Genomic DNA, 13202 nt, shown 5'->3' on the forward strand with positions numbered 1-13202 from the left:
CTGCTTGGTGATCTCTCGACCTTTGTGAGACTTATAGCACCTAGAATCTCGGATTCACTCGAGACCTGCAAATCTGGAAACTTACACTCGATCTTCTGCTCAAGCACCCTTCGATGGCCAAGTGAGACGACTTTTCCAAATGCAGCCTTGCAGGCCGCCGGAGTCATTATTGGGATTGCTGAAATATGGCTGAAGCCGAGAGTAAGATGATCTAGATCGTGCAGTCCGTCCAGAAGCTTTTTACTTTCGTCCGCATGCCCTCCAGGTGGTCCAAGAGACGGATATCGTGTATAAAAAACTTTGCTATGTCTAGGCTTTCCGTCAGGGAATTTGAGAACCACGGTGGAGGGTCTGCTGAATTTAATTCTACAATATCAATAAGAGACGCGTCAAGTGCTGTAAGTCCTGTGATCGCTCGACTGCAGCAAATGTTGGAATAAAAGAACGCAACGTTGTGACTACGCTCTGCAAAGCAGGAAAAATTCCGAGTTTCAGGGTAGCAACTTTGTGGCGTCCTCAGCCAATGCCCGATAGGGTGCCAGTGGAACGGGAATAGCCCCAGAGTACCCGAGATCTCCCTTCGTGCTTTCGAGCCTCCTCGTTATCTTTCCCACCATTTTCGCAATCCATCTGTCATTCGTAACCGCATCAACAGCCACCCTTCTTGCATTGTTGCTCACAGTGGTGCCCATTGCTCTTGTCCAGTCTTTGATGCTCCGTTTTTTGGCTTTGATGTCGCTACTGAAACTTGAGACCGAATCAGTGTCCGAGACATCTTCCACCACCTTGTCCACAGCATCATCGACAGTGTTTCCATGTTCTATTTCGATCATCTTTGTCGTCTTGATTACCGCGGCAATAAAGTCTAGAAGTTCTTGGTCGAAGACCGCTGGTAGGCGTGCATGAGCAGAAATGTCGATGTTCGTTTCGTCCTTGGCTGTCTGTTCCAGCTCCTCTTGCGCATGAATGGCTTTTGGCAGACCATCAGCTTCCACTACCTTCTCTTCCTGCTTCTCTCTGTCCTGCTCGTTGGGTATCTGAGGCAGCACGTGTTCATGATGAGGTAACAGGAACGATGGTATCGTCACAGAGGCATCTGCGCCTGCCAAGCGAACAACTTGCTTCATAGCAACCTCTTGAGGCAGAGTGCGATACAGCATAACATCTTGCACTTTGAGCCTTGTATCGATGTCAAAGACTGTAGACAGTGGTATTTGAGCGAGACCAAGAATGCTGGTAATTTCTAGAACAAAATTGGCATCGGCAAGCCATGCTTTGATTCGGGCCTCCAATCTTCTAGTACCTGTGTCATTCTCTGCGTGGCCTTTAAAGACTAGATCATGCAGCAATTGTCGCAGCCACTTTCCTGAAAGACCAGCAGTTACAGAGTCTATGTGAACAGGATGGAAGTAAGCGATTGCTTTGAGTAGAAGACGTAGCAAGAAGGGTAAACGATGGAGAAAGCGGCGTATGTATGGTGGGCTGAGATTACGCAGTGTTGTGACTTTGATTGAGTTCGGTGGAGGGAAGGGGACAGAGGCTGTGTCATGGAGCTGTGTGCATATAGCAGCCCGCATGTCTTTCTTGTCGTCTGGATTAAAGGCATCGCTCTTCGCATCGGAAGTGTTACGAGCCATGGCTTCCACTTTTCGCTTGCTCTCTGCGATTGGACTGGTCTCCTCCATGCGCGACAAGGCATTAGTATATGTCACTGTGGCCTGTTCTTCGTCAGGTGATATCTGAGTGATTGAGGCCAGACCATCTCCAGCAGACACATCTTTTGGAGGGTTTCCGTCCGTCAACTTCTCAATCGTGGAGACTCTTTGGACCAGATCCGCTCTGAAGCCGTTGTCGTTCTTTAAACCTGTGATAGATGCTGCATTGTCTACCCCTAGGGGAGGCTTGCTGGTTTCCACATCTGTAAGAGCATGCTCAAGTGTCATCTCTCCTTTACCACCTTTCAGGTTTCCATAGACCTCCCCAATATCAATGCGTCGGAACAGTGAGATCTTCACCTCATCAACATGAAGAGCGATTTCCATGTCATCAGAAATCTTGATGCCAACCTCGATCCCGTGTGCGATGATATTGAGATGAAGTAAAGAAAAAGTCACGCCCCGGACGACAAGGAGCCCCTTAACATCGACATCGATCTCCAGGGCGGGAAGATTGAGGAAGGCAATTCTATCATTAATAAAACGTGGCTGCTTTAGAATCGAGCCAAGCACCGTTCTCAGTGCATGCGCTGCCAAGTCGAACTGGTAGAGGGATGCAACGAAGATGGTCAAGTAGCAAGCTGGGATGTAGATACCAAACAGCAGCCACGAGGTTGTTGCTACCGAGTAAACCAAATTGATGAAGATGATCATCGTCCATAGTGGAATGGGAGGTTGAATGCGGCAACCATTAGCCTCGCCTAACCATAGGATGTAAGTCAAGGTAGGCGTTCCAGACAATGCCCATCTCAGCGGCCATTTGAAGGTGGTGACGAGAGCGATAGTAAGTCCAAGGAAGATGTGGGCTCGCAGGTATGTACCTGATCGGTACGCATGAAGATCTCTTGGCTTGGATGGGTCTCGCGCCCCAAATGAGAGGTTATTCTCCATGACTTTTAGTAAGACCGTTCCAGATCAGGTAGATCAGAAAACACGACACTACAACAAGGTCTTTGTAAAAAGTCTTTTTGTTATGGTGGGGGTATTATGATTGAGATCCCCAAATTGGTGATGGTGATCTCAAAATGACGTAGTGGTTCAAACACAGTGAGCGGAATGACGTTCCCGCGAAAGTTACAAGCATGCGAAGACAAGGAGGGCCGGAGAATCAATGAGGAACTGCAATCATGGCAAACCGCGATACTAACGAGCATAATGTATCATTGGGGATCTCAACAAAGAGTTGTTAGCAAAGACCGTATCTGCCCCTGGAGTGTCTTGAAATCCGTGGGCGCAGGCCAGTGTCGGACTAGTGCCCTTGCTCGTGCCAGTGATGTAGCATTCCTTCAGACCTACCTAGGTATGGTTATCAGATGAACGGCCAAGCACTTTTGGCGTATCGTAGGGCGTTGAGAGTCCACTCCTGCCCTGGGGCGGTCCTTTTGGCGGAGACTCGGCGGAGCCAGTTCACTAATTTGAAGGTATCGCCGGATCGCAGGTTCACGAGTCAACTGCATTTGGTAGCCGTCTGGTTTGGGGCTCCTGGACATAACATCTATCGAAGGCAAAACACAACAGCAGTCCCTCAATCAAACTTCCGTCGCAGCCTTATCGCACCATGTTCATCCTTCTCGTTCGGTTCCAAGACCAACATAAATTTATGCTGGCCACTCTTCCCAAGAGCCTTGTTGACCTCTCGATCGGAAGCCATCGTGACTGCAGGCTCGCGCAGAATTTCTTCGACTTGTGAACTCAGACTCTGCGCGTGTGCTTGCCAGACGTTGTTTATGAAGGAGAACGACGAGGTTGTTGAATGCAAGATGCCCGAGGAGTGGATAGTAATGAAGCCAACCAAGATGAGATGAATGGCCAGATATGTCAACATAATGAAAAATCCCAACGACCTAACTGGTTGGAACACTGACAAGGCAAAGCTTGCAGAGTAGTCGGTCTTGGTATCATGAAAAGGAAGGAAATAGTAGAAGCCATCCGCAGTCAAAGTGTGGAAAGGGGCTTGAAGCGCCAAAGCAGGCCAACCTGTCTCCTGGATTGTTCTCTGAAAAATGTCGGCGCGTTGTTGGTTCACGCTCCGTATATTAAACTCCGCCACTGTCTCTGAATAAGCGAGGAAACGGGAAAGGTTCCTTGTGTCTCCTCCGGAGGCGAAAGTCGCACCCAGGGCGCGATGCCTATTGAGCGTGAATGAGAACGGATTGATTGTGGCTAGTGACGACTGGTCGAAATAGCTGTCATCTCTCATGATGACTGCCCGATCCATGTCGAACTGGCGCTTGAGCTCCTGTTACGAGAGTTGGAAAATACCTCGGTCCTCTTCCGAATCACTGTCCACCGAAGCTCCAGTTTGATGTAACCCTTGACTAAGAGTTATCGGTTCGGTGGCAGGTCTGATTCTATCCGCCTCGATATATATCGTCTTGGTATCGTAGAAACCTCCATAGCAAAGAGTTGCATCAATAGACCAAACGTGATCCAGCACGGGGACTAGGTCCCCCGTGTCATTGGAAATCAGAACGCTGTCTGGCTGAGAAGATGTCATGCTAAGCCACTGGCTGTGTGGACCCAATTGCCAATCTTCAGTAATGCCAAACCTTATCGGAAAGGAGGTGGTGTCGATACTATAGCCCGAGGTGTTGGTCATATTTAGGATAAGGTAGGCAGGTCCAACTGGGATCGGAACTTTGTTGAGCATATGATCAAACTCATGAGCTGTCGATTGAGTCGAATAGCCACCTTCCTTGGCGTCGACGCGGACGTAATCATAGTGAAGGGATGTGTTATATGATGGATCGACAGCGCTAAGAAACCCACCAACACCAGGGTCGAGTATACAAACAGTCATGGGCCAGTTTCCAAGTTTACCATCCGAAATCACGCGGCACCCGAATTTAGTAAATCTGTTATCTGGAGGAAGGATGAGAGAGGTGCCTAATGACCTCACTGGGCGAACACTGCCAGAGAGGCTCAGATCCCCGGGGTACGGTCCACTAGAGCCTGAGAAGTTCAGCCCTTGGAACTCCGGCTGAATGCATGCGTAGCGCGCATCATAAATGGTACCATTGCCACGAAACCCTAGGAGATTTGTCCAACCGTCATCGGCCACTAAGGGAAGGGAAGCACGGATGACTGGTCCGGTGTCATCGATTTCAGAGTCTGTAACCGCATCCTCAGGATGTGAAGACTCAACAAAGGCAGGATACGATGTTTCACCGTTCAGAAAGGCATCGTTGTATCGCGGGACTTTGAGATTCCATGTATCACCACGAGTATCGTTGATGAATTCGAGAAACGCGGTAGAGGTATTATGATAAGACGGAATAGAGGCGGCTCTAAGATCCGAAAGCAAGATGGTGGAAGTGAACTGTGAAATTGTTGTCGTACAGGCCATGAAGCAGGCCATTTACACAATGCTGCGGTTGAAAGTTGCATGGCGCCATGTCGTGATCAATGGTTTGATGATGTCCCACGGACCAGAATTATTATACCGCATTGTGGACAGCTGGAGGACACTTGAAAGAGGTACTCCAAACATGACAGACTTTGAGGCCAATATAGATGTACAAAGAATGGCTTGGAAGGACACAATCCAGCGAATGCAGAGTGAGCAGAGGGTAATGACTCTCGCTGTCCAGCCTGACCTGATGATGGCGTGCCAGCCTTTCTGAGCTGGACCTGCAAACCAAAGAAAGGCCAGGAAGGCACATAAAGTAGCCAAGACTGCGGAACCCCCTACTATAACACTCAGTGGCATCAAAAGAGATGGCCTAGGTCGTCTCGGACTGGGGTGTGGGGTGACAGGTGGGCTAGAAGGCTCTGCGGCCAAAGTGACTGGCGGAGTAAGCAGCTGTCTGTTGGGAGGCCCATCATCAACGTTCACTCCGGGACTCGGCCATGTCGCATGCTCATTTCTGTCCATGGTGAGAATAATACCCGCCACCTTAAGCAATTTGAGTGGTTTGGGGGAAACAAGGCTGAGATCGAGATTATCAAGGTTGAAACGAAAACGGGGACGTGAAAGGCTTCAAGAAGTATATAGGCGTTGACAAGAAGTTCTCCACCAGCCCTCATTGTGGTTAAGCAGGCCTGGAGGCCGAGGGCATCCATCTAAGGATGCGTTCCTCTATTTGGTCAGCTAGTTAGTATGGGTCTCCTGCCAGCCACGGCGTGGAGGAAGGACGCGACCAGTAGGTGCCCTTGGGCTCACAGGCAGTGCTGCGTCCTCGCCCCTTCTCCAACAAGCCACAATACATCAATTGTGCATGTGTATCAGCTCGGCATCCAATCATAGGCAACACGAATTGGTCGTGTCTTCTAATGAGAAAACCCCAGCCTTGTAATCAACCACAAACTGGAGCTTGTATTGATTTGTGGCACACAATTGTTGGTGGAGGCGGATCTTGCCGAGCCTATCGAGCGAGACCAACCAAGCTCTCAGCCGCGCTCCGACAAGGGCACAGACAGGGCAGACCGATTGTTAATGAAGTATCGGATGATTGATAAGATAGTCATTAATTAGTAGGGTATATCTGTGTGTAATTCTAGTTCTTATCGAGCTAGACTTCGTAACAAATTTTGAACATCCTGAGGGGATAGTAGTAGCCCTAGTTAGCCACTTGACTACAATGTTTCAAACACGAATCCAAGGCTGCATTGGAAACCACATGGGAGGTATTATGCGTACAGCCTCAACAGTACTTATCTGCGGCAGAAGGACAGGGCCTTGAGATTGTCCCTCGTCTTCAGCTAGAGAATGGTGGTGCTGCACTTTTGGCATCGTGCAGAAAATGCGAAACAGGGAGAAGTTCAATTTAGAAATCAAGCCTGCAATGAATTTATGGGGTTTCTTTTGATGCCGGAGGATTTCGCTAGATAGCTACTCTTATAAATGTTCGGAGTGCATTCCTGCGCAGGTCAACAAGGCTGGCGTGCCAGGGGAGGATAAGTCACGTGAGCTTCAAAATGCTCTCGCAAGGCATCGAGGGCTTCAAGGCAACGGCTTCTGTCATCTTCATGATAACTAAAGGTGGCTATATGCTACAAAAGGTGATTAATTTGCTCTCCCTAAGGGCTATAGCGCCCAATACTGTTGTTATGTCCTCTTTGCGACGGTTAAGTTGTTCGTTCCCTCGCTTCCACCATTGGGGTTCATAGTAATCTCACATCGTCATCGTTTGACCGAGCTATCCACCGGGCCATGGACCTCACAGTATCTTGCCCAATTTGATGTCCCTAATTTCTGCATGTGTAGTCCTCATCAAAGCTCAAAGTCGCTTGCGGGTAGCCGGGATGTTGGATGATGCCCTTTCCTGCCTTGACAGAAGCTTTAATAGAAGCAAATTCGAGGACAGCGCGTCCATAGCCTTCTGGACCTTTGTCCATTTCCCAGCTCATGTCAATCAATTCACGACCAAGTCCAAAGCACATGATCTCGCCTTGAATGTTGGTGTACTGATCAATAGTGATATTGTTGATGAAAAGAATCCTGGTAGCTTGGAGCATGCCATTGATGAACTCTTCCATCTCCCCACTTCGCGGGTAAGTGGGTTCGCGAACGAGCCAGCAGTGCACCGGAACTCCATCGATCTCAAGGTCCTTGCTGCTCGCCATTTTCATCGCTCCTTCCTCGAGAACAAAGACAATACGGGCAGTCAAAAGGCGTGTTGCCTTGCCGATAGGTCCAACCATCTGGAACGATTCCACTGTTCCGCCATGGGCAACATTCAGAACGTCTTTAGAACAAGCGATCACTGGAATACCGTCGATCATGACTGTCCGATAGATATTTTCATTCTTCACCGCATCATCCGGAAGGTAACGAACAGGATGGTTGTAGAATTGCGAAGTCAAATCCATCGGCGAACCACTGAAATATTGTGCCTGTTCTTTCTCAAAGTTGTCGTAGAAGATCGGATTGTCTCGATGGATTTTCCATTTTGGTTGACCGGGAAATTCAGATGGCAATTCGCCAACATAGGAAAGGGTGGCAGTGGTCGCGGTCGTAGAGGAGAGCGAATCAGGGGTCTTCATTCCGGCTCGAATATCACTCCCAGTTCCTTCACGAGTGATGGTTCCATCTGTGCCCGCACTGTCCTTGATCTCACAGCGATCGAAGCTGTAGAACTGGCGGAAAATGAGCTTGAAGGTACAACGAAATCATGAAGAACAACTTACGCTATCTTGCAATCCATCCTTACTGGTAAGAACAGGCTTCTTTCCGTACTTGGCAAGGAAAGCAGCAGGCTTGTCGGAAGTTAGTACAGAACAAAAACCTTTCCGGCCGCGCAATAAAACTCACAAGTTGGAGAACTGGTTCTTCAGCCAGCTACAGTCCATTAGCGATAAATCGAATAAATGTACAAAAGGACTTGCCTTCAGCTTTCTCATGCCATCACAAGACGACATGTTGATGTTGACTTCAGGCTCAGTGCGCGTTGGCTGCTCCTTGAACAATGCAAGCAGGGGAGCGACCTTTGCTTCAACGGATTGAAGCTCGTCGGCGTTTGAACTGGGAGACACCTCAATGAGCTTGTCTGAGGCCTGTTGAACAGGAGTCGCAGTGATTGTATCCTGAAAAGGATTGACCACGAAGTGTTTGCGCAAGGTGCGACGGGCGTTAGATGTGAGCGTATCCTTGAATCCTTCACTTTCGCCTTCGAGGGGTCGCAAGTCAAACAATTGAGTGTCATCGACTTCACAAGCAGACTTTTTTGTCGCATGGTCAATTGTTTCCTCGGCATTCAGAACTTCACCTATTGCGAGTCCTGCGCCGAGAGTCTGAGCTTGTACATTGTCGTTAGGGGTCGCCTCAACGACGTTCATAACCACCTTTCCATTAAGTCGTGCGAAATCCTGATCGCTACTCTTCACAAAGCCGTTAGTTCCGTGTCCAGAGTTAAGCTCAAGCGAAGCATGAGCATTTTCACCGACGCCGTCTTCCATCAACTTCATCCGCATCTGGAGCTTTCGAATTCTCTCACTGCTGTGGACAAGCTCACGACCAAGTCTGAGATTCTTCTGGATTTCTTCATGCAACGCCACCCTAGTTTGCTGATGGCCTTGTTGTTCTTTGAACAGAGCAAGAGTCAATGATTGATTGATCAACGCCGGGTCTGGAAACCCGATGGACGCTGCACCAGGATTGCCCGGAATGTAAGGAGAATTGTCTGTATCCATGTTGGCGTTCTGAGCTTCATGCATGGGAAAGGGTGCCTAGATCAAAGTTAGTCACTCCACGGGAACAGGCGTACATTATACAGTAGCCACTCTTGGAATCAGGTACTTACGTGAAGACTGTTGTCAGGGCAATGGCGAGCAACTGCTTGTCTGTGATGAGTTGGAGGCTGAGGCAGAAATTGGTCAACGGTACATGAAGAAATCCAGATGGAGCAGAGAACGACCGAAACCAAAGGAAGAAGCTTACCACGGACAGGATCTCTGGTTGGATGCGTTGTTGTCTAACAGGACTTGTGGCACCCTCAACAGCAGAGCGGACCGCAGCAGGGCCAAGACGCAGACGCGAATCGCCCAAGTCAGGCTTGATATGGGTGTTGAAAAAGTCCGTATCACGGTTGACAGCTGATTGATTGAAAGATCGGTCAGCGTAATGTCCAGCTTTGACACGCGCAATGATGGTGTTGATGTTGTTATTCATGTATGAGGTAGCTATGGCTTGCAGGGAACTGATATTGTCAACAGGTGTGAATTTGAAGCTGCCCAGCTGGGACTGATTGAGGTCTTGACGCTCCATGGGAGGGTACTTGAACAGCCGATCTGAGGGCTTGTCAATAGTCATGGTGGCGATCGTTGGCACGACAAGATGGGCAGAAGGGCAGGACAGGCTTTGATGCAGTGGAGAAAGAAATGTGACGTGAGAAGATATACTGAGTTTGGCACCAAGTGACGAGAGACTTGGAAGACGTGAGAACAAAAGGAGAAGAACAAACCTGGTTGATGAAAAGGACGCCGCCTTAAGGGCAAGAGCAATGCTCACTCAGGCTGCAGTACTTTCTGTCAACTTGAAACCTCCTTCCATTCAAGTTGATACTGACTGCCCAAGGCTCATCACCACGGCGAAACTATTCTCCGTGCTGGTGGATCAGGAAGCACCGGGCATCGATGGAGGTCAACATACCCAGCCCAGGAGTGCGTTAATAGGACCGGGCAGTGAACAATCAAAGAATGGTGGACAATCATGTGTCGTTAGCAACAAAAGGCTATCGACTTACAGCCTTGTCGCCCCAATAGAATGCTGTGTTTCATTAAATCATAGCTCATAGTAACAAAGATACTTCCCAACCTCGACCCGAGCGCCAATGCTCATGGACAAAGCATTATGCACTCCAAAGGCATCAAAAATCAACTTTGCCGCCTCTCCAACATCAGAGCCATCATTTCCAACTGTGCGTTAAATGCTTTGGTCCTGTCCAGAATCCCTCCAGCATCAGATGAGTTACTCACATCGTTCGCAACACTTCGTAACAAAAATTCAATCCCCTCATCAACCTCCTCTTCGTTTCTTTCCACATCGAGTTCAACCCGCCTTGCAGTTTCACTGATGTTCCATTTCTCTCGCACATCTTGTTCACAATCCCAGTGCCGTCTTCTCACCAAATCGCACTTCAGAGCAATCTGCTCTCTCTGCTTTCGAATCTCAGAATACTCCGCTTGCAAGCCGGCCTTCTCCCTCTTACTTTTTCGCACACGGGCTTCAAGCTCAATGCGATTCTCGACAGCTTCAGACATTTGGAACAGCTCCTCGTCCAAGTCTTCACCAAATGCTTTGAAAGCGGCTCTCTTGGTCTTGATAGCAGTGCGGTCAGCGGATCGGGTATTTTGAGACATGCTGTTGATCAAATTGGCAATGGTCTCGCGACATATCTGTGCGAGAACATCAACAACATTTGGCTGCGAACGTTCAAGAGGTAGAGTTGGAGTAGCTCTACCAGAATCTACTGCATGACCATCTTCATCGGCATTTTCTTGTACTGTTGAAAGTGCTGACACCTTGGTCATCCGATGAGTCAGAACAGGGAATGTTGGCATTGGTGTTTTTCCTCTTCTCCGGCCCTCGACTTGACTGGGCTCCTGCTGGTGTATTCGTCTTTTAGTCGTTTTCTTGGGTGGCGCTGGTGTTGGAGGTTCTGGTGATGCATCCTGAATGTAGGTCTCATCACCATCCTCTTCATCTGCCTCTGGAGTGAAATCCCGTCTTGGGGCGATTCTCCGTAGACGAGAAGGCTCGGGGTCTCGATCTACCGCGCTTTCTTCATTCCCTTGCTCCAACAGACTGGGCTCCGCCAGATTCTCCGACAGATCTTGCAACTCTGCATTTTGGATGAACCCAGCGTCAGTTGCGGCCGAAATATTAGACTCGTTCGAGTGTCGCTTTTTCTTGCGTGCACCCACGACTGAACGCCTCTTTCGCTTCTGCGGCCTTGAGCTTTTGGCGGCAACAACTTCAGGCTCAGAAGCGAGGAGCACCTGTGGTTGAATGTCGGCTTCAACTTCTGGTTCTGGGTTTGGTTGACTAAGTGGAGCAGTATCATGTTCGATGACCAAATCGTCCTCTCCAAATTCTGGCGGATTCGACTCGAGGTCTGGCTCTTGGACAGTTTTTGTTTTGAAGAATAGTGTTGCAGGGTCCGGAGTAGCGTTCAAGTCGACCTCACGGCGGCCAGCAAACGCGTTCTCCTTTTCCGGATCATGCTCATTTGCTACTGTTTTGGGAACACTAGCTGCTGAAGCGGGTCTTTCAATGTTTCGTGGAGTTGATGATTCGTCGACTTCCAACTCGTCATCTTCAGCTATGGCGAAAATAGACGATTCCTTTCTCGAAGAACTTCTAGTCGTCCGTACACTTGCCGATGTCGCAGAAGCCCGTGACAGCGTCGGCGTTTGGTCGTTAGCAAGTGAAAGCCTTCTTCTTTTGGAAGAGCGGACACTTGACGAAACTGTTAGGTGGGCGTCTGGGAGTGACTGGCTAGCGGCATCGATTGGAGTCTGGTGAACTGATCTAGCCACCAAACTTCTTCTCCGTCTTAGCGTTGGAGTTTGGGAAGTGCGGCGTGGCCTCGATTGACTTGCTTGAGGTGTTCTCGTCGTCGAGCGACGTGAGTGAGCCGAACTTGGAAAAGAAAGTCCGAAGTCAACATGGTCGAGTTTTCGATTTCTACACTAGTAAGCAGGTATCGGGAATCAGTATTTGGGGAAACTCACCCAGCACCTCTTTGCCGCATCTGCTGTCTTTCCTGCCTATCATTGCCCATCCCAAAATCAAGGCCAAAGTCCGCCCCAGCAATCTGTCGGGACCTACAACAGTTTAGTGGATGGAAATCAAAAACGCGGTGTTGGAGATACAACTGACCCTGCACCTCGTTGGCGCTGCAGCGCCCTTTCCTGCCTATCCATTGAGATGATGAATCTTACAATAGGATCATTACTTGATTATGACGCACAGAAAAAGATCATAAACTCAAAGACGCTGATAGCCACTGTCGCATGTCGTTGACTTCAAGACGCGTTCGGACTCCAAAGACGCGTCCGATAGAGTTTATCCGGGATTGAGCCGAAATCTTGGCAAATAATCAAGATACTATTCCGTATTAGGCTAGCCGGCCCTGAACCTAGTTCAGCCTTCACCGGATCCCTAGGTACGTGGCTTTGGAACACTGTCTACACACTATAGCCCTGGTCAACTTTTAGCATCGACTCTCCTGTTTGCAGCACTGGACTCTTCCTGACTCCGGCTTCTGGTCTTTCAAAGATTCCAAAAGGTCAGGATGCTGCTGGCTCTCCCGCCTTTTCGCCGCTATCACCCTCTTTCTCACCGACAACTGCATCCTTGAAAACGGCAAAGCTTGAGGGCATTTCTCCCAGTACTGGAAAATGAAACCCGCACTTGGGACACTGCTCAGCCAAGACAGCCTGCTCTTGGGCGAGCTCATACTTTTTATCCTGCACCTCGTTGCACACGGGGCACACTCGCAGCAGCCGGGTGCCGACGAGCTCAAAGTTGGTGATGATATCCTCCATGATGGCACCATTGGCGGCCCACGTCTTGCAAAACTTGTGGTAAGTGTCCTTGTGCCAATCATATAATGCGCCACGGCTCGTCCAGAAGCTGCATTCGTTGTACCAGCTCCGGTCGTCTGGGTGCTCCCACCAGGTCAGATGGAGGAAGCCTGGAAGCTTCATCAGATGGTGACGGGTGTCGGCGAAGAGGACTTTGAATTTCTCGTAGGCGTCCGGACTGGAGAAGCGCACTCTTTGCATGCTTAGATAGATAGGCATGATGGTTTCTTGGGTAGCTTTGGTAGGCTGAGTCTTGAGCGGAACAACAATCTTTACCAATGGGTGAGAGGAGATATGGTGACAAGAGAGCAATCAGCGGTTTAAGTACTACTACAGGACCTGACTGGCAAGATGTTTGATTGTTTGTAACTTGTGGGTTGGCTAGTATCAGGCGAGGGAAATGTCATCCTTGTGCCATCAACTTCTGGCATCGGTGGAGTTGATTCGATCGCCGTGAGC

At 49.3% G+C, this 13202-nt stretch overlaps 6 protein-coding genes across 6 annotated transcripts; all 6 read right to left on the bottom strand.

Annotated features, from left to right (window-relative positions):
* Nucleotides 1-491: 491 nt before the first annotated feature.
* On the bottom strand, nt 492-2606 carry LTR84_003514 (uncharacterized protein; the record flags this gene model as incomplete). Its single annotated transcript, XM_064847102.1, has 1 exon — nt 492-2606. The coding sequence occupies one exon, from the start codon at nt 2604-2606 to the stop codon at nt 492-494; it is 2115 nt and encodes a 704-aa protein (XP_064705455.1).
* Nucleotides 2607-3240: 634 nt separating this feature from the next.
* Nucleotides 3241-3933, bottom strand: LTR84_003515 (uncharacterized protein; the record flags this gene model as incomplete). The annotated part of the gene is made up of 1 exon (XM_064847103.1): nt 3241-3933. The coding sequence occupies one exon, from the start codon at nt 3931-3933 to the stop codon at nt 3241-3243; it is 693 nt and encodes a 230-aa protein (XP_064705456.1).
* Nucleotides 3934-3957: 24 nt separating this feature from the next.
* LTR84_003516 (uncharacterized protein) lies at nt 3958-5110 on the bottom strand (the record flags this gene model as incomplete). The annotated part of the gene is made up of 2 exons (XM_064847104.1): nt 3958-5002; nt 5055-5110. 2 exons carry the CDS (start codon nt 5108-5110, stop codon nt 3958-3960), a joined length of 1101 nt encoding a protein of 366 aa, XP_064705457.1.
* Nucleotides 5111-6902: 1792 nt separating this feature from the next.
* On the bottom strand, nt 6903-9465 carry LTR84_003517 (uncharacterized protein; the record flags this gene model as incomplete). Its single annotated transcript, XM_064847105.1, has 5 exons — nt 6903-7793; nt 7845-7913; nt 7969-7995; nt 8031-8882; nt 9094-9465. 5 exons carry the CDS (start codon nt 9463-9465, stop codon nt 6903-6905), a joined length of 2211 nt encoding a protein of 736 aa, XP_064705458.1.
* Nucleotides 9466-10028: 563 nt separating this feature from the next.
* Nucleotides 10029-12109, bottom strand: LTR84_003518 (uncharacterized protein; the record flags this gene model as incomplete). Its single annotated transcript, XM_064847106.1, has 3 exons — nt 10029-11613; nt 11889-11981; nt 12099-12109. The coding sequence occupies 3 exons, from the start codon at nt 12107-12109 to the stop codon at nt 10029-10031; spliced, it is 1689 nt and encodes a 562-aa protein (XP_064705459.1).
* Nucleotides 12110-12446: 337 nt separating this feature from the next.
* LTR84_003519 (uncharacterized protein) lies at nt 12447-12962 on the bottom strand (the record flags this gene model as incomplete). Its single annotated transcript, XM_064847107.1, has 1 exon — nt 12447-12962. One exon carries the CDS (start codon nt 12960-12962, stop codon nt 12447-12449), a length of 516 nt encoding a protein of 171 aa, XP_064705460.1.
* Nucleotides 12963-13202: the final 240 nt, after the last annotated feature.

Source organism: Exophiala bonariae, assembly GCF_035927105.1.
Source record: "Exophiala bonariae strain CCFEE 5792 chromosome Unknown scaffold_16, whole genome shotgun sequence".
NCBI lineage: Eukaryota > Fungi > Ascomycota > Eurotiomycetes > Chaetothyriales > Herpotrichiellaceae > Exophiala > Exophiala bonariae.